Genomic DNA, 26427 nt, shown 5'->3' with positions numbered 1-26427 from the left:
CCGAAACACTGCAGGGGTCAACCATCCACAGGTGCTGGGTTCGGCGGACTGATTATTACTTGCACGACATATCCTTTCATTAGCTTAGCCTCCTCTATTCGTGTCTTGTCCGTGAGCAGTTTGCCACCGAAGTAAAACCGTTGCCGCGAGGGCTCCACGTTCTCCGAGGCATGAATGCGCTTCTTCACCTGGTACATCGTGTCCGTGGATCGCACAGTTAGTTTGATTTCCTTGCCTGTGGACAGGCGGAATTTGACAGTCAGTTCTGTGCCGCCCTCTGCTGGCGGCTCCGGGTCAATGACATCAATGTCACTTGTCTCCTCGACCATGTTCACGGGCGCACTGAGGGTGTAGACGGGTAGAGTGTAGCGATTGCCGAGCTCATCGTAGCAGTCCGTTAGGGCACCTACAGGGAGGAGATGAATCAACAATGACATGAGTATCTTTTTAGGTAGAATGAGTGTTTTCATGAGAGTCTTTCTATTATTATTATTATTATTATTATTATTATTATTATCATCATCATCATTATCATTATTATTATCATTATTATTATTATTATTATCATCATCATTATCATTATCATTATTATTATCATTATCATTATTATTATCATTATTATTATTATTATCATTATTATTATTATTATTATTATTATTATTATTATTATTATTATCATTATTATTATCGTTATTATTATTGTCATTATTATTATCATTATAATTATCATTGATACCTTCCAACCTCTGCACACCAAAACACAAATATGGACGGATACGTGGCAAAAACATATTTTTTTAGGCAAAAAACAGATTTGGGTGAAAATAACCATACTGTTGTAAAATCAATTTACAGAAACCATTTTCTCATTCATGCACATACAGTATCTTCCTTATTTTCAGGGAAGAAAACATATCCTGTACATACTTTAAAGGGTGTGTACAGTTCTGGTCGAGGTGAGGATTTAGCTTTTAACGTTTTGCAAGATATTCAGAAACCACTCTATGAGATGTCAAAGAGTATGCAGTTCTAAGGGGTATCAAAAGTTTATTCGATAAAAATCGGTTTTGAAATGGCTGAGATATCCAAAAACAAGGTGAAACAAAGAGATCCTAATAAAGTTGTGGCATGTCGCCTTTTATTATTATCACTTTTGTGGATATCTCAGCCATTTGAAAACCAATTTTCATCAAATAAACGTTGAATCCTTCTCAAAATTACATGCTCTTTCATATTTCATAAGAGGCTTTTCATTATCTCATTTAGGAATGTTCAAAACATGAATCCCCACCTCAACCAGTACTGTACAGTCCCTTTGATAGCAAACATTGCAAAAAACATATTCAATGATAAATCCATCACATTACTATTCAAATGTCATACAGCTTTACATGGACTTGCACAACCAAGGGTTTAGAAGGAAGAGGCATAGTACACTGTAAATGGGATCTTAAAATGTAGAACATATTCTACATCAGCCACATCCAGGCTGTTCAAATGCTATAACAACATAACCATGCTGTTTATAGGTAGAACTTCAAAAACAAAACAAAAGACCACAAATATAAATTTTTCTGGTCGATTAAAAACAAACATTACTGAAGAAAAAAAAACTACAACTACACATTTTAGAGAACTTTAAGTCACAATAACAGTAAATCCTGCAAATACTACAGAAAATATAACAACAGGTGCACTGTATAGTTGTATTTATAACTAGATTGTTAGTCTTTAAAAAAATGTTCATATCGCAACTTCTGTACACATTGCTCTATATTGTTCCTTCTTTAGTTTTCCCTTGGTATGATTGTATTTTTGTAGAATTTACAGTAAATGAAAAAAAAAATGCAAACATCTCAAGTTTTCATCCCCTAATATTTTTCCTAACACTTGTGCACTGGCACTGAATGAATGTTCTGTGCAGTAATGACTCATGATCCTGGCATGTGCATACTGCATGAAGGATTGCATCACATTTGTTTCGCATGCAAAGCTCCAATTGTACTACTACAATTGATGTAGTTGTATGTTGTATTTCCTAAAATCTGTTCCATAGGGCTACCCACATTCAAACAATAAAACTGCTGTATCTACCAAAGTGGGTAAAAATAGGGTAAAAGAGAGAGAGAAAAAAAGGAGAAGATGCAGTAACAGTAGGGTACCAGCAATACTCCAATATTGTATTGCTCTCTGTTATTAAGGATTGCAAAAATTCTGCACATGACAGACTCATGCCAAAACATGGTGTACAGTGTACATACATGTAAATCATACATGGTCTGGAGGGAAAATTCACAATTTGGTTTAAAAGAGTGGGAAAATTGCACATGTCAAGCATGTTAAACCTACTTTTAGAAAAAGAAATCCTATAAGTATTTCTATTTTTGATTGTGAAGAAAAAACACAAAATATTACAAAAACATACACACATTTGTATGATTGTTATAAAACTTGAAATTCAAGGCAAAAGGTAGAAAATTTTAAGGTTCAAACAGTAACAAGGGGTACATGTATCTAAACGAATGTGTAAAGGTCTGTGAATGACATGTCCAGTCAGGCTGAGGTCAAATGTACAAGTGTACATCATTCTGTGTACACTTCATTTGATACATTCATTTAATGTCAGAAGCAGTTCACTATAGATGTGAATTCAATGGAGACATGGATACCCATTGAATTGCCCCCTGCGCACATGAACTTTGAGCAGTGCAGTAGAATATCAAAATAAACGGTAGATCAAACACAGAAGGCCTTCTTTACAGAGACAATCACGTTTATTCATGACTCTCTCCACAAATTTAGACAAAATAAAAAGAATAATTTGGGGGATTTACCTTTGAAGAGCGCTCTGCATGTGTAACAAGTACAAATAAAGGATTTGAAATGTAATTTATGAAATGACTCCACCCTTAAAAATCACACCACACAAGCTGAGCTTGCACAATAGAGGCTTGAAGACTAGTACAACAATGTAGGTTTCTATCTCAAACAAAAGAACTTTCCATGCATCTCTAGACGAGTGCCATGAAGTGCCTTCCCATGCATGGACTTCATTGTACTGTTTCACGACCTTGCTAAACGACCTCTGGCTCTCAGTCTCGGCTGTAGTGCAGTGCTCATCACATAATCGCAAGCTGCTTCTGTGAGAATACTGACTATGTGCAACAAAAATTCAATGCACACTGAACAAAACTTGTGCTATTTTGACAGCTTAATCAAAACCACACCCCACTTTTCCAAGACCATTGTCTGAGCATTCCCCTGGTTGCACATCATACAAAACTGAAATTACTTGCATGGTCTACTAGAAATATCTAATGTGCCTTGGTAAATTGTTCACAAACCCTGCACATACTGTATTTAATGCGCGCAGCATCACTGTTTCACAACTGGAGTACAGCGTAACAACAACCAGCAATACTCTGCAAATATTGTGACACCATTGCTGGAAAAATTCCACTGGACTGAAATTAATGTGGTTTGGATTTAATAATTGCTTTATTATTATTTTTTTTTTACTCTGCCAACATAATGTATGGGGACATTGCTAAATTGTGCTTTGCCTTGTAAATGAGAACGGAAAAAAAGATCATTAAAAAAAAGAGAGAAACAATTTAAGGAACTATGCAGTGTAAATGCATGTTGATATACAACTGTATAATATCGATTCATGACATCCTGATCATCAATCACTTTGCCAAAAGAAAATAAATATGTATCATATAGTTTATTATAATATTTCTTCTATTTTCCTTCAGATTGCATGTACCTTGCACTTGTACACACCCACAAAGATCTCTCCAAACCTAAGATTCTGTCAATGACATCATCTGTCAATCATTGCTTTAAAGGGATGGTACACTTTTGGTTGAGATGGGGCTTGAGGTTTCCAATTTTTTTTTTTATGATGATTTTTTTTTTAGATGAGAAACTTCTTATGAAATATGAAAGAGCATATAATTCTAAGAGGAATTCAGAGTTTATTTGATGAAAATTGGTTTTAAAAATGGCTGAGATATCCAAAAAAAAGCAATCCTAATAAAAAGCTGGACCTACCTTTTGAGGATCACTTTGTGTAAACATTTTTTGGGGGGGATATCTCAGCCACTTCAAAACCGATTTTCATCAAATAAAGTTTGATTTTCTCTTAGAATTATATGCCTTTCAACATTTCGTGAGGTGGTTTCTAAGTATCTCGCAAAAAGTTAAAAGCTGAATTCTCATTTCAACCAATATTACACCATATCTTTAAGTACTAATATGATTACCAAAAGACATTGGTGTGCATCTTTCCCTATCAGACCAGGCATAACTTGCATGTTTCCCTTCAATGTCTATATCGTCGCTGGGGTGACAAGACCTCGTATCTCAAAAATGTCAAAAAATTTTTTTTTAGCTTAATGGTCAAATAATGGGTCAAGTGATGTCTTGGCCAAATCCTAACTGTCTTACTCCAAAAATGAAGCCACCATGACATGTCAAAGAGAAGGCTTTCCCATTCACTATAGTGCTTTGGCCGCCATGTTTTTTCGCTCTCCTGAACATTTGACAATTTTGAGATACGAGGTTTTGTCACCCCAGCGACGATATACTGAATGATATTAGTGACACGGAAATATACAAATTATGCTCATTCTAGGGAAACGGGTATTCCAATGTTGTTTGTTTATCATATTAGTACTTATAAAAAAGCAATAATTGACTGATGATGTCACTGGCAGAATCTGGGTTTGGCAGGTTTTGTTTTGTCGGCATACATATTGTATATATATATCCAAGTACAGTTATGGTCTGAAGATAAATAGTAGACAAATTATTACATGCGATGTAAGATATGAGTATATGGTACATACATTGTACATATCATATAGATTTTCATTTGGCTGCATACATTTTATAAGTGATACTGAGCACACAAAGCATTATAAATCAACTGAAGTCAACATGCATTTGCAGATCATGCATTCAATGACATTTGACTCTTTGGTTAAAGGTACTATTTATCATTGGGAGCAGTGATATAAATTTTTTTTCGAGATATCACATTTTATGCATATATAATGTGTACAGGAGGTATGTTGTATCAACCATCACATCCCCCATGTTAAAAATTTGCAATAAAGCCTACTGTAGAATAAGTAGATACACATATCACTAATTTTCTCAATAAACCATAACTGTAGACGGTTTAATCTAGAAACACTTTTATTATCAACTATTGTTCATATTTTGTATACTAGTATAATATATTCAACAATACTTATCAATAATTATACTGATTCAAATTTCTAAATTGGTTGTTTCTATTCCTAAATCACATTATAGAACTATTTTGAAGCACTAAAGAGGGGTTTTTGTTTAATCTGCAAATGGTAAATAATGCCTTTAACATCAAAATCAGGTGATTAATTAATATCTGCTGACTCTCTGCTGAGTTAAAAGAGTAAGAATACTGTAACTGCACTTCAGTATTGGGCCCAGTGCTATTTCTGTGAGATTTGATCACCAAAAGAAATATTACATGGTTGTATTCATTAACCAAGTCTGTAAACCCACAGACATCTACTGTGTGTGTATATATATGGCATATACACTGCATATGAAATTTAATTTTGATTATCAATTCTCAGTGTCACACGCGAGTCATGAAAGCAAAGTCTCGCTCAGGTCAGACCAGACAAGAAGAGGCCAGGGGCGCCAGTCATCTGTTGCTGAAATCAACGATAACATCTGTTGGAATGTTACACAATGGAAAGACCATCGTCATTCACTGCATTGATTCCACTACCCCTTGTGAAGACACTTTCCATACACACAGGCAATTAAAAGGATGGGTTTGCCACTGGAAGTGTGGTCAAAACAAATCCCAGGCTTTCCCATGCTTTGCATCTTTCCTACTAAAAACTTCCTAGGCAATTATGGTTTGTTTGCTTGTTTTTTTGTTTTTTTTTTTATGGGGGGGGGAGGCTTGATGGACACATAATTTTCTGCTATACAATGTATCTGACTGTACTTGTTAACACATTGGCACATTCTATGTGCCGCTATACAGTATGTTGTACTTGTATGCATTACCAAATACCAGGAAATGTACAACTATTACAGACATCATTCATTTAAATGACAATGAGCATTTACTGTAATAAACAAAAGGGCTTGGTTTCTTGGAGGGTTCAAGACAAAGCAAAGTTACAGTTCCAATGGTGACTAGCTCCAAATACTGACATACAAGTACATTGTACACTTGTATGTTCTTAAATTTGAACATTATCCAGATTTTAACTATCAAAAGCATTAACATGCATTTTATTTGGATAGATCTGTACACTAACAATAAAATCCCAGTAACTGGAGCTGTCTACATACAGTGTAGGTGGCAGAAAACAATAGCTAATTCTACCCAAAAGACCAGCTCTAAATACTGACATGTCCAGGCAATGCCATGTAAAGGTGACTCTGATTATAACATTAGTAAAGTTTTGAAACTACATCAGCCCAATACAAGAAAACAAAAGCGTCACCAAACTCCTTTTGATATTTATAGTTTCCACACAAAGTTGGGATGTCACTGTTAAGCATTAAAAATGACTTAAAGGCGTTATTTACCATTAACAGATGAAACAAAAACCCAGCTTTAGTGCTTCAAAATAGTTCTTAAATGTGACCTAGAGATAGAAACAACCAATGTAAAAATATCAATCAGTATTATCAATGTTAAGTATTGTTAAATATACAAAATGTGAACAACAGTTACAATAAAATTGTTTCTAGAATAAACTGTCTACAGTTATGGTTCATTGACTGCTGACAATCCTCTCAGCTCGACATCCACCACCCTTCAGTTAATGCCAAGGGCACGGCATTGTCCCCATGGGAAGTGTTCAGAGAAGCACTGGTACGTGTGCACACATGTGGGTCACGATTCGGTAGTCGAAATTCTGAGAAATGAAGTTGCAACATCGCAGCCCCACTTCGCCCCCGCCCCCACAATATCAGTCTATGTACATGTGGGAAACTTTTCAATGAATGCCGTATTGATAAGGGCACAAGAACTTAGCCTATGGATGCATTTTAACCTGTTGAGGACGAGTCCCGAGAACAGTTATACTTGGGCAGGGGTCTATGGAAAATATGTGTTGTATAGCAAAATCAGCCCGTCCTCAATGGGTTAAATGCTGACCATTTTCTAAAGCGTTGCATCAAATTATGTCCAGCAGGATCCCTCAGGATCCTGCTTGAATCAGGATCCTGCAAGGTATAATTTTGATGCAACGCCTAGGCGTGTATACCTTGTGAGGGATCCTGCTGGTCTAAGACCCCGTTTACAGTGCGAGGCTCAGCCCAGCCCCGCTTCAGTGTAAACGCGCGAAAGGCCAAATGCGAGGCCAAAATTGGCCTCGCATTTGGCCTCTCTCTGGAGGTGGTCTCGGCCGCGGCCGAGCCGCGGCCGAGCCGCGGCCGAGCCCGGCCTCTTCTTGGTGGTAACGCAAACTGGGCCAAATGCGCGGCCAATTTTAGTCTGCCTTCCAGACCCTCTGCCCGTACTATTTCGCTATTCAAGATATTCACCCCCTCAACGTCGACAACTAGTATAGTTTAAGGTGGTTTTGTCCTGCAAAGGATTTTTCCTTCGGCAAAGGCCTTTGCCCGAACGGCGACTTCGTCGCAACGGAATCCAGTTGGCAAAGGGTCTGAAAACCAGACTATACCAAATTGCGTTTGTTTACAAGCAGAGCGTCACTACGACAAAATATTGAAAGGTTTGAATTAAAAGCGCGGCCGAGCCCAGCAGTGTAAACGGACAAAATTGCGAGGCTCGGCCGCGCAATTGAGGCCGGGGCTCGGCCGCGGCCGAGCCGCGGCCCCGCACTGTAAACGGGGTCATAAACTTGACTGGAATGCACTTTTGTGTACTGTAACAGTAGTGCATTGTTACTTCTAATAACTGGTTATGCTGGTACCTTTACTGTGCCTAGGATTTTAGCCCCAAAATGTGAAGAGGAAAGACAGAAAAATGCCTTCCACTTATGATACTTTTAGTGTGTACATGTACGGCACTCTTTTACACTATTTCAGATGACACTAGCTTTCATTTCAATTAGAAAGTGAGTCTTCGCTGTTCCAGGCCAGCAGGCATATCGGCTCATAGCGCCATGAACAGTCTCAAATTTCACTGATATGTCACACACAGTCATCCTGTCATGCTTTGGAATGGAATGGGGTTAACTCACCGTTCGGACATGATATATTGGCCCCGTCGATGATGGCCTGAGCCAGGACATGGTCGCCGGACTCCAGGGCGGAGGCCGCCCCTCGCAGGGCATCCCAAATCTCCTTCCGTCCCTCGTAGGCTGGGGCAGTCTCCCAGAACTCATCTCGCTTGCTCTGTAGTTGCCCCGTCGTCAGGGGAACGTCGCTCTTCCATTTTGGCTTCTCTGGTTTCAAGGGTTGGTTCCGCCCTATGGGCACTGCAAAATAGAAATCATGATTTGTGAATTAATCATCCAAAACATAAAATAATCAATGTGACTTTATACTTTCACTTCTTTTTCCATTTCATAAAAGGACACATCTGAGGCTTGTGTCAATTCTTTATATTGTAAATTGGAGAATTTAGATACCAACACCTTACATCTCAATGGTTGAAAACTGACCTTTCAATTCTTTTTTTCTTTCTTTTTTTTGGGGGGTCAAATTTTTGCCCTCATTTTCATATGATTTTCAATTGTTATTATTACAGGCTGATTGTGATCTCATTGAAGGAAAAATTCAGGATAAACTAGAACATTAGAAAATTACTCGGAGAGCGCAGACCTCCACCAAGGAGCCTATTTCCAACCCATACACATATGCTGCACAATTTTCCAAAATAGAAGCATTTTGTTTATGACCACCCACAAAAACCACACACTTAAGAGCCCATATGCAAACCTGAAATACATACATGCAGCTTGAAACTCCAAGTTCATTGCCCCTATTTGCCAAAGGATTAAAAAATCCTTCAAAAGTTCATAATGATTCCCGAATCACCACCAAAAATTTAATCATCCATTCCATGTGTCATCAACTTTTCCTGCAAGTTTCATCAAAATCTGTGCGCAACTTTTTGAGTTATTTTGCACACACAAAAACAAACAAAAAAACAAACTGTAGCAAAAACATAACATGCTTGGCGGAGGTAATATATGCTGTATGAACAGAATGTTATAAGGCTCTGTAGATAAATAGAGCAAAATTCAGTATGCTGCAGTAGTGCAATGAAACGTTAAGCAACATTCATACAAAATGATGACTTGCAACCTACACCTGTAATATACACTGCATCCCCATAGGGGGAAAAAAAAAGCAAAACAAATGGAGAAAGCTGGTGAAGGATAAGATACCAGTAACTCACTGAAATACTTTTTCAGCAAGCTAACCAGTGATTCTGATCAGCAAAGGAGTACTCTGCTTTAATATCCGTTTCCCTCTATTTGGTGACTATTTCACTAAGTGCCACCAATTAAGTGTGGAACAAATTTGTCATTATTACAGAGTTCCATGTATCTTCATTATTTATCTTCATTATTTGTTTGGTACTGTGTACAGCCAAATGCCTATCTGGATTTGATGGTACAATGTATAATGCAAGTTGTGCTGACATTTGTTACCATGGTAACTATAACAACACAGAGCTGCTTTGGGATATACTTTCTCTTGTCTCCCCTGTCTACAAATCTGGCATTAATCATCAGGACAAAACCCTTTTAGCTCCACTTTTTTATGTCTCACGTCTAAAGCAGTAATTACTGCGCTCCAAACCAAGCAAAGAATGATATGACCACCCAGCATGGCAGTTACATGCACACAACACAACAAACCAGTAAGTAAGTACTGTGATGAATGAGCCATACAGGTCTATTCAAGAAGTTGAAACTCTTAAACCATCAAATCTGAGAAATCATAATCCTATGGTTTAGTGAAGCATCTTTTTGTATGGAGATTTTTGGTCATTTCGTGCATGTGCCATAACGTGTACTTCCACTGCTGAAGAGCGGACAAGAGCAATGTTCAACTGTGAGCTCATTCGCTAACCTAGTCTGAAATAAATTCTTTGTGTGTGCTCCATGTTTGATTGCCCATTGAATCTCGCCAGTGACCCCCAAGTCACTAGTGTGAAAGGGGTATTAATTGTACAGGATTCTCTGTTCTGTCAAACTTTCAGAAATCAGTCAAAATACACTAAAACCTCGCTTAAGTTGACATCGCATAAGTCTACAACTCGCTTAAGTCGACACGATAAAAAAGTCCCAATTTTTGCCTTTGTTATTCCTTGAAAATTTCCTCATCTTAGTCAACATTTATAAGTCAACAACTCGCGTAAGTCGATCTGATTTTTCAGTGCCAACTGGGCTGAAATACGTGTTAATTCCCTCGTCTAAGTCGACATAATTTTTCGATCAAAATATTATCACCATTCTCTGAAAAAGAATTGTTTTCCCGCTCCGATGTGCTGCATTTCTACTCGGTAATTTGCTAGTGTAAGGCGCGGTAGCATTCGCGCCATGCGTCCATCGTCTTGTATGCCAGAATAGAAAGGGCATACACTCATTTACACTGGAGTATTACATGTAGTACCCAAGGCAGTTCACTTTACCCCTTTTTTCCCTCTCGTTATTTTCAAAACGCACAAATTTTGTACACCTATAGGTCCCAGTAGGTATTCATTATCCGAACATGAAATAGGTGTTTTTGTTCATCCGAATATTCTAACGTTAATTATTCCGAAGAGGTATAAGAAACCTGGGCCCGTTTCTAGAAAATTTATCAAAATATAACTAATAATGCAACTCAAAAAATCAAATGCAGGTGTATCAAATCACACGCAACTTTTGCATTTAAACGCAAGTGCGTTGCTGAAAAGACTTGCGTTTGATAATCATACGAAACTAGAAAATAATTGTACGAACCTGAAACTCAATTGCGTTTAAACGTAACTCTAAGAATCAAATGCAAGTCCATCAAATCACACGGAACGCTGAAAAGACTTGCGTTTGATAATCATACGACACTAGAAAATTGCAGGAAATCTAAACTCAATTGCGTTTAAACTCTAAAAAATCAAATGCAAGTCCATCAAATCACAAGCAATGCTGTATTTAACTCTTAATGTGCCAGGCCCAAAACCCCTAACGTGCCAGAGGTTTTTACTTAACGCCAGAATGTTTCGAAACTGGACTGACAATGTAATTTAAAACTGCCATATCTTTGAAACTATCGATTGTTTTGAAATGTGTTCTACACAACAAATATCAAGAAATGATTGTTCTTTCGTGTCATGTAGTCACTTTGCCGTAATATCTATTTCAACCTAAAATATTGCAGAAACAATTAATATCATCAAAAAATTATTAGAATTTTTTGTGTAGTATGAAAAGAAACCGTCAGTCGTGGTTTTTCTTCAATAGAACGCTCCCTTGACTCTGTGAGAAAGTTTTAGAGCTACATCTCCCCTTTCAAATGATAGCAAAATTGCCTTATAGAAGTATATGATTCCAAAGATACAGGCAGTTCATTTTGTCTTACCAATTTCTCTTTCTGCCTCAATAATTCATTCCCAAATCTGAGTCCTTTAGTCCCAGATCCTGTATTTGAAACTAAAGTAATTGTCCCGGGCCCTGGAAGAGTGTCTTTTGTCCACTTGAGAAGGAAGCACCTACTAATCCTTCTTTTGTCTATGCGGACTGCGGGCGGGCGTACTCTATTGAAATCGGCAGGCCTTTGTCAGCGAGGGATTTGGGCGCGCGCAATTCCTTGGTAACGGCGGAGATAATCCGAGTACTGATTGAGTACAATACACACTAGTGGTTGCTAGGGGCAGCTTGAAGGATGAACATAACTCCTGAAAGCGAAGATGCTGGCGTGATCTGACTGATAAAAGTGCACGCGCCTTCCGGATTTTTTTTTTTCTTACGCCGTATCCAATCATGAATGTTGATCCGATCTACCTATCGCCAGCCACTGTCCTTCTGATCACAACATTACTAAAATATTTCAACAAAGTTAATTCACGATAGTATACCACTTACATATTTATTGCCAATCCAGGGAAATCAAAGTAAAGTGGGTTTTGGCTAGAAAACCAGTTCAATCTCAGCACCACGAGGTCAGTCGCTCGGAGTAGCAAACCATGTTCACGGTTCTTGCAAACCCAGCGCTGGTGTTTGAAGCCACGTGCGTGCAACTGAAAAAGCTCACCATTCATTTCATGATTGGGTAAAATAGCACTACGTAGGGAGGAGCCCTCTCATTCTCGAAACGATCACCTCACTTTCAAATACAGTGTAGTAAATTTCAATAGCGCTGTACTTGTGAACTATGCGGCTAGAGTTGTGAAGTAACTTGAATCTTGCAAACGAATAAATTCGGTCGGATTTGAAATTTTTAAATGTCAGATCAGAACAGAACAGCGAAAATAAAAACGCATTGTGACAAGACACTGAAACATGACACAGATAAACAGTGAAAGGAAAGGCAGCTTGCGCATATCATGATGAAGGGGCAAACAATGCAATTACATTCAACAACATTATTACGGTAAAGAATAATTAAAAGCCCCCTGAGTAGGCCTGATTTGTATAGCAAAATTGGTAACAAGAAGACAAAACTGAAGGTGGTGATATATTGAGCCTACACGTGCGTAAACGACAAATATGAAATCAATTTTTACATTGCTGGTATGCTTTTTCGATGTTTGCTGTCTTTGATTGTCTTTAGTCTCATTCGCTAATCACATTTGATTATCTGAATATGACATTATTCAGCGGCACATTCCTTACTTTCGCATGGCGTCGGACATCTCTAGCGCCTGTCAATACTGGTTTCACCGAGCGATTTGTAACCATCAGAATCATTTTGATATTTTATGGAAATTATAACATCACTCTACTACTGAAGTTCCTTCATTGGTTTATAATAGCCGATGGATGTTGGTTCCGTACTTGAATTCAAACCTATCATTTACCTTCATGGCGCTGTGACACAGTTTTCACGAAGCAGCATCATCCGACATTTCTTTTTCCTTTTTTTGTGTGTGTGATCTCCAACACTGATTTACTCCAAGGACTGAACAGCGGGATCAGAGTTTGAAGTTTTCAAGATCTGCATGCTAACAAATAGTTTGACGTTACTTTGCATTGATCATGCTCTCTCTATCTCTCATCTAAAGTTCTACGTAATAATAATCTTGACGGATTTGCTTGAGTTTGAACATTTTCCTCTTCACCTGCGACTCGGGGGAAAATAGCATGTTTCTACAATGTATCATAGAGGTAGGAATAAAACGATAAGCAAAGCTCAACAAATATTATAAATACGTAAATATACTTTAATTCTGTGTCTCACTGAGCGATGAATGTTTGGAAACCTATCAGATTTTAGGTTTCGAGCTTCCTAAACCGTTGCAATCAAAATCAAACAAGAAAACCCGTTTGCGAATTTGATATCGGCTGTCTACGAATTACTGATCGAATTCTGTTCTACTTTACCGAGTCTGTGCTGTAGGCACGCTACTCTCTCCAAATAATGTGTCTGCACCATCCCTTGGCGATAAACGATACTGCTTCGATTTTTGTCATCACGAAATGATAAATTGATCATTTTGCGTGGTTGAATTAACAATTACCATGATGCACCAACTGACTGTCAATGGTTCTTTTTTGTTTGTTTTGTTTTTGTTTTTGTTTGTTTTTGTTTTTTGGCCAAAAGAAATAAAATACATATTCTTGACGTTTGCAACAATTCTGGTCGCTAATTCGAGAGTACGTAGTTAGAGACATTTGCTGTTCCCATATAGCCAAAGTTGTTTACACGCTATTTATAGCCGGAAAGCTACAAGAACCAAAACATCCTTGAAAATACGGCAGCAAAATGACAAATTATACGGATACGGAGGCATGCACAATGCGTGAAAACTAATTTTCTTCAAAATGCATAGGGAAAAGAAGAAGCGACATAATATTGAAAGAGAGAAGGCACGCCGAAAGAGGTAGGTACCCTACAGAATATATGAAGACCAACTGAAGAGAAAATCTCAAAGAAAAAAAAATGCAACGATGAACGCAAGCACAAACACAAATACTCGTACATGGAAAACAACATAGTTTGACCGCTTTTCACGTGCACTTCGTCACATACAAAGAATCACTGGCAGGCGCTATAATGTACTTTCATATCCGTGGAGTTGAACCAATACAGCCAGCCTGCCCCACCCCAAAATCACAGAGAATACTAGATAGGTTTATTTCTAGTCACTTTCGTAAGTTGATTGGTATTTTGTACTATTTGCATGTCGTCGCTCAAAACAACAGCTCTCTTCGCGCTTTGCGAACGCTGCCTACAATAAATGTTGAAACTGAACTGAGCAAAATAATGTTCATCTTTAATGCTCTGTGTTTTGTCTGAAATTCCGAAATACTAGATTTCTACTTTGATTTTCATTTCGCTTCGAACTAGGAGACGACGATCACGTCAAAACAAACTAGGAACTACGTGCGGTCCCAAGCGGCATAGTTTACAGGTCTACTTTATGTTCACTGTACACGTGCATAGACAAGAACAAAAGCGTTTTCTTCTTTTGTATGCCAGCGTGGGGACGATTAGTGAAGTTCACCAAAACAAAAGGATGAAAGACTTGACCGACGAACGAAAGCTTACCGTCTCAGAGGGACAAAATCAAAGCAGCTTCCCGCCGGACAGCATCCAAGCGGAACAATACAAGTGGAACCGCATAGACAATACACGCAGATTCAATAGCATACACACGCGTGGTTTACCAATGAGTCTTTTGATCTAAACACATCACGCAGAGGGTGCGCTCGCTGCGGATTTTCCCGACGCGAAAAAAATACATCTAGCCGAAAAATCACGTATTTACTCGAAATTGTCCAATGTAAGCATACTCATATTTCTAGTGGAAACGATGGCTATGCAAGTCAGCTACCATTACATATCATTGTCAGTTTCTTGGTGTAGCACTATATGGTACCACAATAACTTAAATGATCAATGTTTTTCGCGCTCTTCTTTGTCGCCGATCGGCGACCATGGCACGTCAGGACTAAGGTCGCCGTTCGGCGACCATGGCACGTTAAGAGTTAAAACGCAAGAGCATTGCAGAAAAGACTTGCAGCGGTTTTTTTCTGAAACTAGAAACTGCATTTAAACGCATAAAGATTTACGGAAGTGCGTCATTGTGAAAAGACTCGCATTATTTTTTACTTCGTAACGGAACCTTCGCCGTGACCAAACTTAGTCTGCACTTGCAGGGGAAAGACATCGCAACATTTACACGTTTCAAACTACCGAAACGCATGCTGTTTCACGAAATGTCAATTAAAAAATGATAAATTGTTGTTAAAGTTCGCTATCCCGAAAGTTTAAATCTCAGTTCAAAGTTAAATTAGTCCGACAATGGAAAGAGGTTTGTTTTTACGAAGGTTAGTAGTCCGAAAGATGTTGTTTTCGGATGAACAAACCTTTCTTCTTCTTTTTATTTCAGACAGGCCCGCGCCGTACAGAGCGGTAATGTTGCGAATCGGAGTGCGAGAACAATTCATTTTCAGAGTATGGCAATAGAAATTTAAGCAAAACAAATATGGCGGCTTAGGGAAGGAAAATTACACATATTTCAAGTCAGTCGGCACTGAAAAATTCTCTCGACAGAATCATACGAAATCACAAGCATATCTTCACAGCAACGCACTTGAATTTAAATCGCAAAGTTTAAAGGTAGGGAATCCCATTTGCATGCCTTACATGAAGAGTTGTATAAATACAGTGGTATGTTGAAGAGAGTATCATTTTAGAAACTCCCATAAAGTATTGAAAGTGGAAGGTAACATTTAGTACATTTTTTTGACCGTTAGATTTTCAATTGAATTGTTTTTGGGGCTCACCGTAAATTCCAGTACATTACTAGGCTACCTTTGCAGACCCATGTACTGCATGTGTGTCCATCATGTATATTTTGTGAAGAAATTTCATCAACACTTACAAACATTTCTATAAACATTCTTGCCACACACTCTATATGTTATTACATCAGCTCTTGTACTTTTAGATTTGTGTTTATAGATCACAAATACAGAAGAATGCAACAAAAAGGCTTAAGTGTGGCTGACACACAGAACTACTGAGTAGTTGAGTTTTGTGCATTATTCAAATTTTAGATAACTGTTGACTTCCAAATTTCTAAGCAGTGGCATAAGCAAGTCCCCTGAGGTTCATATTTAATGTTTTGCTGCATTTTGGGAGGTCTGTAAAAGGTATCCCCTACCTTTAATGCAATTTGGGGAATTTGCGTTTGATATTTCAAATCAAGTTTAAAACGTAAAGTGTCTAGAAACGGGCCTAGGTTTCCGATCCCGCTCTCTCAAAATCTCTGTAGAGATTTGGGAATTGTGCGTTGTCATTACTAACCCACGCGAGATTTATGCATGATCTAAAACATTATTGTTGCTGATGTCAGTAGGCATGTTTTGGCGGCAAAAGGAGTAAGATTTGGGTAGCGATCCGCATCGTGATCCAAATCTTACTCTGTACAGGGGAAATTAGTTTTCATTTATAAGTCGTCAAAATGTCGACTTACTCGTAAGTCGACGTGTTTTGCTCAGTCCCGAATATGTTGACTTACGCAAGGTTGACTGTATGTCCGAGTCACTAGTGTGAAAGGGGTATTAGTTCTATGGGATTCTCTTTTCTGTCAAACTTCAGAAATCAGACAAAATATGTTATGAAAGACACCACTGTGATTAAGATCTCAGGCCAGCATAATAAGCGGGGCGGTTATTATACATGTACTACGGTGCAGCACAAGTTCATCTGAGTGAGGTTTCCCCAAATTTCCTGAGAATCCTTGATTTGTTATGTAATACCAATTTCCAGAAGCTCCAAATGACCAATACAAAAGGCTTGGCATGCACAAGTACATGCCAAGTCTGACATGTGTATGATAAATGCAGACATATTCAGTGCACAAATACATTTGCAATATGAGTCACCATCATACAGTACCAAGCTGCACTAAAGTGTACAGCAGTCTATGTTTAATTTCAACCCACATACTTTCGGTGGTGCTAAATAAAGAGCTATAAACCACTTCTTTAGAAGCCAACACATTTCAGTATTCAGACATTTTTGCAGGTGGCTAACTTTTGCAATGTGCCGATCACATTCAGAGTACATTGACATGGTCTTTCGCCAAGCACGAAGGTCATGTGCTACATAGAACACCATAGGTAGACAAAATAATATTGTCTCATACAACATTAAAGGACAAGTCCACCTTCATATGATGTAGTTTGAGTGAATGCAACAATATTAGTAGAACACCTCAGTAAAACTTTGGGGAAAATCGAACAATCCATTCAAAAGTTATGAATTTTTAAAGTACAGTGTATCTGCGCAGTCACTGCTGGATGAGACGACCACTACAGTGTATGATGTCACATGCGTACAACGATATAAGGAAAATAAAAAGAGAATTTCACAAAACTTTACTTTTCGAATAAAGTGCACATTTCTTTGACTTGTTACTGATGTATGTTAAGGGTAATATCATTCCCCATGCCTTCTGAAAGAGAGAAGTTGAGTGTTCTTTTGTTATGTGAGAAAAGTGAAAATATGTTGAATTTTCTTTATTCTTTCTTTATATTGTTGTACACATGTGACATCACAAGCTATAGTAGTCTTGTCATCCTGCCGTGACTGAGCAGAAACTTCAAAAATTCATAACTTTTGAACGGATTGTCCGATTTTCCTCAAACTCTCACTGCTGTGTTCTACTAGTATTGCTGCATTCTCTCAACCCACATGTCTATGAAGGCGAACTTGTCCTTTGCATTTTGAGGTTGCAATGTTAAATGGCATGTCTAAGTCATCATTGGGATGTCACTCAATTTCATAATTTGTCATAAGGATTGACTTAGATCCCCTTTAACATTTGTCTGTTTGTTGGTTTTCTATAATGTTTCCCCTTAACCCATTGAGGACGAGTCCCGAGTATACTCGGGCAGGTGTCTATGAGAAATGCGTGTTGTAGCCAAATCAGTCTGTCCTCAACGGGTTAAAGGGATGGTATAGTATTGGTCGAGGTGAGAATTTAGCATTGAACTTTTTGCAAGATACTGTAAAACATGATATATTCGCGGCATGAAATTTTTGCGAATTGGAGCCGATGGCCTTTTTCGTGGCATGAAATTTTTGCAAATTGCCACTGGCGTTCAATGCATATAGTGTAGAAAAGAACTTTTGCATGCATTTTAATTCGCAAAATTCGCAAGATTAAAATGCATACTAACATTCATTTTACAGTATTTAGAAACCACTCTGTGAAATGTCAAAAAGTCTACAATTCTAAGAGGAATTCAAAGTTTATATGATGAAAATCAGTTTTGAAACAGCGGAGATATCCAAAAACAAAGTAAAACAAAGCGATCTTAATAAAAGGTGGGTCCCACCTTTTATTAGGATTGATTTGTTTTGGATATCTCAGCCATTTCAAAACCAATTTTCATCAGATAAACTTTGAATTCCCCTTTGAATTACATCCTCTTTCATATTTCAAAAGAGGTTCCTCATTATCTCAAAAAATTATCAACATGAAACGTTGCAAACCTCAAATCCCATCTCAACCGAAACTGTAAAATCCCTTTAATTATAGTCTAACTATAATATCCATGCTCCACATTTCCCTAAACGGTACCTGATTTTATCCCGGAATCTACATGTACATGTTGTACTAAACAAGCTTGCTTTTACATACATTGTTGGCCACATGATTCTCCTACTTTGTAAGAATAGTCCAGTATGAGGTAATTACTGTAAACAGATTTTTATGTTTATTTTCATATGAAGACAGTTGTACATTCAGGTGAAGGTTTCACCTAATTGGCATTTTGTAATTTTTGTATTACAGTATTGTTATGTGTGTGACATTTTCTTCAAAAATATGAAAATGAATTGAAATTTTGCAAAATTTGTAAATATAAAATTCTCAAATAGATAATGCCTCCAAACAGCATCCATAGACTGCAATACGACATATTACATATGACTGGCAAGGAAGGGTGTCTACTGTACACATGTATGCACCTAAAATAACATCGCAGGCACGAGAGGTAGGAATGAGGAACATTGATGACTTTATAATCATCCAGCCGTATTTATCTCGCCTCAATAAGCCCATACTGCTACTTGCTATGCATGTTTGTGTGAATCTACATGGTAGAACCAGAACTGCTACAATTCTCCGTTGTTCTGCCAAAGGCTTCCTGAAAACTTGCATAAAATATAAAATATATCTTTTCATGTTCACATTTCTGTAAGAGAATATATATAAATATCTCTGACTCAGGTCTTATTTTTTGTAATTTGATGTGTTCTTATAGATGGCTGTTCCTTCTTCCTTTTTGTTTTATCATGATGAAATGTGCTATTAAAGCATTTAGAGCATCAGTCAAATTAAAAATGTAAACATGCAAGTGATTGTTGCATGCATCAATACATGTGAGTAGGGTATGTGACATTATGGGCACATATAATTCTTGCACAAATATATCGGCAGGCCGGTTGATTTTTGCATGTACAAAAACCGAAGATATAATTTGTTTATCATTACATTGTATTATATTTGTTTTGATAATAAATTAATGAAATAAAGAATTCATATTTCCATGGGGGGGGGGGGGGGGTGCCCAGCATTTGTAAAATAGCCTCATGTCATCAATCAATAATTTGTTCATGATATTGTAACCTAGCAACCGAGTGTCAAATTTTTGTTTCAAAATGAAGTAAGAAATACACACGGCAGGGAAAAAGTGCTCCAGTGCCTCAGCTACTGTACTTCTTATCCCATCTGAAAATGTTGAGGCACATGCATGAAATACAGTTTGTAGTGTTCATGTGGCAATGTGAATTAAAATCAAGTTGTCAGATATGTTCAGGATGACACATACATTGTAAACTGCATATTTTGTTGTACATGTTCATGACAAGTTGTATGCAACAACAACCACTGCATTCATACTTTGACCAATTGTACACTTTGCAGTTTTTACTACATTTCCGCGTGTGCCTGTGTTAATATTCTGTGCGAAAAGTTGTCTGCGATAATGACCAATGCCACAAGGCATTCGCCATTTGTCAAGTTATGTGATTGGCTACCTTGTACCTAATGACGGCACAATTCAATGATATCTGTCCCTAGAGCATGGTGCAAATCATCATGCTTTCTGTGGAAACGCCAGCCCCAGAGATCGACAGCAGAAATGGCCTTCTCGAAGACGGTGCCGGACTGCACAAAACAAGGAAGCCACGCAAGCGTACCAGCAAGATCCGACGGGCATGATATGATTCAAATCAGGCTGGTCACACCTTGCAACCCAAGCCCAAGTCACAACCCATCCATAGGGGCATGTCATAATGACGTCTTTGACTGTGGTTAGACGTCATGAGAAGACAGTCATTGCAAATGGCTGGATGAACAACAGGCGTCACCCCTCACTGAACAGAGTGCAAGCTAATGGTGATTAAATATAAATAAAGGTCTCACAGAAATGTCAGTGGTTAGTTAGTGAGGCCATGAGTGTTAGTTACATGTTCACATGTAGGAGTATCCCACGCATTAATGTCATAGAAATGAGCTACTGTATGATAAACAATGTAGTAAATGTAATCATTATAATGATAAAGTACAATAGACACAATACTCAGTGGATATGGTACACACTACATGTACAGTGTACGTTGTACTATACAATAGAATGTGCACGCTCGCATCCACCAGATTCACATTGACAATTAGTCAAAGGACAAGTTCACCTTGTAAAGGCATGGATGGACTAAATGCAGCAATATACATGTAGAATACATCAGTGAAAGTTTCAGAAAATTTGGACAATCTGTTACACAAATACAAAGATAATCCCACAAAATTCATTGTTTTGTTTTTTTGTTTTTTTTAGTACACATTCCCTAAACCTGTTTCTGATATGTTAAGAGTACAAAATAATACCATTCCCCCTCCCTTCTGAAAGAGGCTTGACAAGTATTCTTTTATTATGTGAGAAAAACAAAAATATGTTGAATTTTCTTTAATAAATAAATTTCTTTTTAGTCATATCATTCTAGGCATGTGATATCACAAACTGACTTAGTCTTCTCATCCAGCAATGGTGGTAATGAAACTTTAAAAATTCATAACTTTTGAATGGATTGTCCAATTTTCATGAAACTTTCATTGACATGTTCGACTAAATTGCAGCATTTCCTCAATCCATAGGTATACCCTACATGTATACATGACCATGCATGCTTATTAAGGTGAACTTGTCCTTAAACCAAGTCAAGTCCAGGATGAATTTGTTACAGAAATTACCAATTTGTCATAATTAAATTAAAGTGACCCTTCTGAATTTCACAGAATATCTTATATTTCAAAAAGATGTTTATGAAACAGCTAAAAATATCTTGAGTCTGGACATATATTGAAATTCAGAAAAAAAAACACAAATACAAAAACTTGTCGGTTTGAGACAAATATATTTACCTTAATATCTTCTGAAATGTGATGCCAATACAAAAACCACTTGTAAAACTAGTGCGACTTAAAAGCTTTTCAAAATTCTGCAATCAAATTTCACAATTAGTACACGTACTTATATCATGACCAAAATATGGCTAAAATGAAAAAGAATGTTTGCATCACCTTGCAATATGACAGGCTTAGCAATGAATGATAGAATGATATATCAGAGAAACTGTGCATTATTATTCTCTTGTGATGTTTCAGTTTCAATGTGACTTCAGAGTTTAACTTTGAAAGTAATTTATCAATTTTATGCTACCTCTTTTCCTTCACATACAAAAGTGAGACAGCATAGGTACAAAAGAACATTGCAAAATATTAAAGGACAAGTCCACCTTCATATACATAAGGATTGAGAGAATGCAGCAATATTAGTAGAACACATCAGTGAAAGTTTGAGGAAAATCGGACAATCCATTCAAAAGTTATGAATTTTTTTAAGTATCTGCACAGTCACTGCTGGATTAGAAGACGACTACAGTGTATACATGTAAATATCATATGCGTACAACGATATATAAGGAAAATAAAAAGAGAAGTTCACAAAACTTTACTTTTCGAATAAAGTGCACATTTCTTCGACTTGTTACTGACGTATATTAAGGGTAATATCATTCCCCCTGCCTTCTGAAAGAGAGAAGTTGAGTGTTCTTTCGTTATGCAAGAAAAATGGAAATATGTTGAATTTTCTTTATTCTTTCTTTATATCGTACTCATGTGACATCACAAGCAATAGTAGTCTTCTCATCCAGTTGTGATTGAGCAGAAACTTCAAAAATTCATAACTTTTGAACGGATTGTCCCATTTTCCTCAAACTCTCACTGAAGTGTTCTACTAATATTGCTGCATTCACTAAACCCACATGTCTATGAAGGTGAACTTGTCCTTTAAAGATGTGCACACATTTATGACACCTTTCAATTTACACTATCATTCCTGTACACACTACAAATTATGGCTTAAGTTTAACCTCTTTGTATTACTGTAAACAAAATGGTAAACAGACCATGTTTGAAAGCATTTGAAATACAAGTCAGTGAAGAATGACAGATATAGAAAGTATTATAAAATGGTGATATGGATCTTAATCAAATGATTCCCGAGGAGCAACAATGTGACCATTCTTTTGTTTTGTCCAAAGGCCCAAGTTTACTTTTAACAAGTCATTAGGGTAGTGACCATACTAATGGCTGCTCATCTGCACTGGTCTGCACTTCCTGTGTATTACAAATGCACTGCAATCAATTCTGCGTGTAGTTCAGTTATCTGGCCTAGCAATCTTGCAGAATTGGCCACAGAGAAATTTGAAATCATGTTAACATTTTATACAACAAATAATGCATATTACTTGGCCGGACATTAGTAGTAAAATTATTCACCTCCCATCTTTTGAACACTCCAAAACACAACATGAACACTGCAACACTTATAATCTTTGCTACATGTAGCCTACTTAAAATCATACATGTTACCATTTGTAACAGAAATGTCAACATTTGAATGTAGAATTCCTAACATGTTTCTATTAGGAAAATTATGGGTAAATTATGTGAGTTTTGAAGGAGTTCTAATTGAAATTGAAATAATTTCTTTCTCTCTTCAGTGTGTGAACATGTGCAGATAAGTCCGGATAAGAGATGACCAGGTAATAAAGAATGTAAAGTTTGCCCTTTCTACTACCGGTACTGACCCCCCACCCCCACCCCCCCCCCCCCAAAAAAAAAAAAAAACTACACACACACACACACACACAAATCAACACAAAAGCAATATGAAGTGCATTCAAAATTGTGTTGCCTAACAAACAATACATTTTTGCTGTGAAAGGCAAGTAAAGTTTTATCAACCTTCTCTTTAAATAGAACTGATCACTGATTACAACTTATCTACCCAGGGTATGCCTTTAACTCTAGTGTTAGCAAAGCTTTTTGTTTCTAAATTTCTACAACAACTATAATTAGTGTGCATACAGTCTGCATATAATCTGAATTCCAGTAATGTTTTAACTATAAAGCTATATACCAAATTTCTTGCTTGCTAGACACAATTTCTTCTTCTTCTCTTTCATTTTTAAATAGATCTTCAAAGGGCTGCAGCTGGTCACAAAGATGATCTTGTGTGGGTACAAAATATTAACAGTAGGTTTACCACTTCATTGGGTGAGCAACCTGCTCTTTACTATAAATGAGTAAATTAAAATCTTATAATGAATGGGTTGTGACTTTCTCACACACAATACCTCCCTTTTAATGTCCTATCCGAAGGACAGTGTTTTGTCTCTTCAGAGGGGACAGTATGACTACAGCTGCTCAGTTAGACTCAGGAACTGAACCGAGGTTATTTGGACTGGGAGGTAGGTAAATGTAGGCTCTGCGACTGTGCCAAATGGTGTTGTACTGCATTCACACAAAGTTTGGACTAATTTACCACTCTGCATTGCAGTTAAGCCTATCATAATTATGCATGTATCACACCATAATATATCATTTACGCCAGCATAGGAATTATTTTTCTCACAAGTTGTAGACTCTACAGTGTAGTCTATTTTCCATCCTTGATAGATAGACTATAATAACATGTGCATTTTATGCATGAAATGTAAATCTATTCTGCAATGGATGTAACCCCGGGGCGCTCCTTGTACACAGTTATACTGTGGGAGCGCCCCAAGTTGAAAGAGTGTTGTCACTGAACGTTCGAAGATAACCCCAAATTTTTGCAGCTCTATAAGTTACTATTTCACCAGAAAAAGGCTTATTTTTATATTCTACATACGTCTCTTATCTAATTCATACTTGCCGTTCACTTTCAAACTGATCCTACGGTCTTGAAAAGACATTTTTCTACGAGACCATCTCCGTTTTCCCCGTTCCTCCCTTCGTTTTTCGAAACACACTTGAACAACTTTGCGAAGGCTCATAGCGCATTGGCGATATGAATATATGCATGAACGGCGCAATGTTGTTCGCCTTTGGACAAGGCCCTTTCGCTCTCACACTGTGCGCTCGTCTGGGATATATCGCTTCTTCATTCGCCCAGAAAGCAACGCAATACAGCGAGAAGGCCTTGTGAAAAGGCTACATTGCACTCCGGTTAGCGCATGCGCACGGGTTTCAAATCCGTTGAATGGAACAGTTATCATTCTCACAGATTCCTCATGAGCGGATCATGTAGAGTCTCCTATATTTACAGAAATGGACCACTAGTGGAGGAGCAAAACGTACCAAGGCAAGTATTATCAACAATCAGACCAAATCTGTAAGTATTCAAATCGAAGAAATTTGAAGTACTTAAGTTCGAATTTACCCGCGAATCTACCCTCTACCGTGACTAAATATCCCTCCCTACACAGGAAGCGTTCGGGCTGTGTTTCGCAGTTACAATGGATGCTGCATTTCTGTATACATTGTATGGTTGGTCCTACTACTCATTGACCGCCTAATTTTTATTTGCTTGATAAGAATATTTAACACTGAAATTCACGCAAAAATTTGACCTACGTGATTGAGAAAATCCAGCACTACCAAATGCTGTTGTTCCCTTTTCAATTCGAAGTTTCAGTGCAAAAATATTGCCGTCGAACTTGAGTGGCCTCTTTTCAGCTCCCCGCGGTGCCGCTCCTTTTTTAGATCGACCGCTGTTTTTGCATCGACAATGCACACAAACCGAGTTGTATTGAACATCATGTTGTACGAAGCTTTTTTTTTTGAAAATGCATTGACATTACATTACGATTCGGTTAAAATATTCATTCGAAATTTTGTCCTTGATTGAAACCATTAATGAACAGTGAATTTTCGCGTTTTCCCACACATCCTCATCAACAGTCAAAGCCACTACTGGCACTACATTTTTATGTGCTCTGCGCGCAGTGTAGTGCGTACTAAGCCTTCTTTGCGCCAAATCTACGCGGTCGGTTTAAAAAAGGGTGGTCGATGTGTAGAATCTAGAAGTTAGACTAGAGCTACCATACTGCATGTTCATTTGAAGTGCCAAGCCTCAGCATTATCATTATTTGACGCTGATGATCAGAAAAGGAGGATATCAATACATACACAGTATGATCTACATCATGTGTTTTCTGTGTTATTGGATGGCAATGACATCGGCATCCTGCTAGTAGGGGCTAGAGAAGTTGTGTGAAACATGTGAGTGAGATCTATAAGAATGCTGATTGCTGTATCATTCAGTCATGTTAAACCTAAAAAGTATCAATCATTTATTTTTAGGTCTAACGGCACGGGTGAGTAACGCAATAGAAGAACTGAAGAATAACTTTGTTGAGTTGAGGTCATACTCAAAACTGTGTGTGGACTGTGGTCCCTAAACCTGTGGATTTATACAAAGACCCCCTTACTTCTAGTATTCAAAGGGTTTTCATAAGATCTTGGGCTCCTGTTCAATGTAATGTTCAGAACATGAATATTCGACGCCGGCCGGTACTGCTGTAGCAGTGTGATACAGACTCACAGTGTGATAATATGCAGTAAACATACATGTACGTGGTGTCGTGTAACTTGCATGGGCCAGTACTAATGCAGTGCCGAAAAGCACGGACGGACTCGTACTCGACAGGTTCATTCAATGTTGTTGGATACGAGGAAAAATTAATGAACGAGGAGGAATAATAATACTTACTTGAACCCACTGTCCCATCTGTGCTCTCTCCTCTCCCGCTTGTTCCATCATGCGAGGAGCTAAAACAACCTCCCATGATGGCAGAAAGCCCACATAAACGTGCTTAGAGCTTCTGTTTTCCCTTCATTCACTTCCTCTCTGTTCCGTTTGTTTAGTGCGATAC

General features: G+C 37.7%; 1 protein-coding gene across 1 annotated transcript; it reads right to left on the bottom strand.

Annotated features, from left to right (window-relative positions):
* Positions 1-26427, bottom strand: LOC140241926 (ubiquitin domain-containing protein 2-like). Its single transcript, XM_072321673.1, has 3 exons — positions 26265-26427; positions 8232-8468; positions 1-406 (listed from the first exon to the last, which is right to left on the bottom strand). The coding sequence occupies exons 1-3, from the start codon at positions 26338-26340 to the stop codon at positions 18-20; spliced, it is 702 nt and encodes a 233-aa protein (XP_072177774.1). The 5' UTR covers positions 26341-26427; the 3' UTR covers positions 1-17.

This window comes from Diadema setosum, chromosome 18 (genome assembly GCF_964275005.1).
Source record: "Diadema setosum chromosome 18, eeDiaSeto1, whole genome shotgun sequence".
NCBI lineage: Eukaryota > Metazoa > Echinodermata > Echinoidea > Diadematoida > Diadematidae > Diadema > Diadema setosum.
The sequence above is the reverse complement of the archived record's forward strand: the minus strand, read 5'-3'. Positions and strand labels throughout refer to the sequence as shown.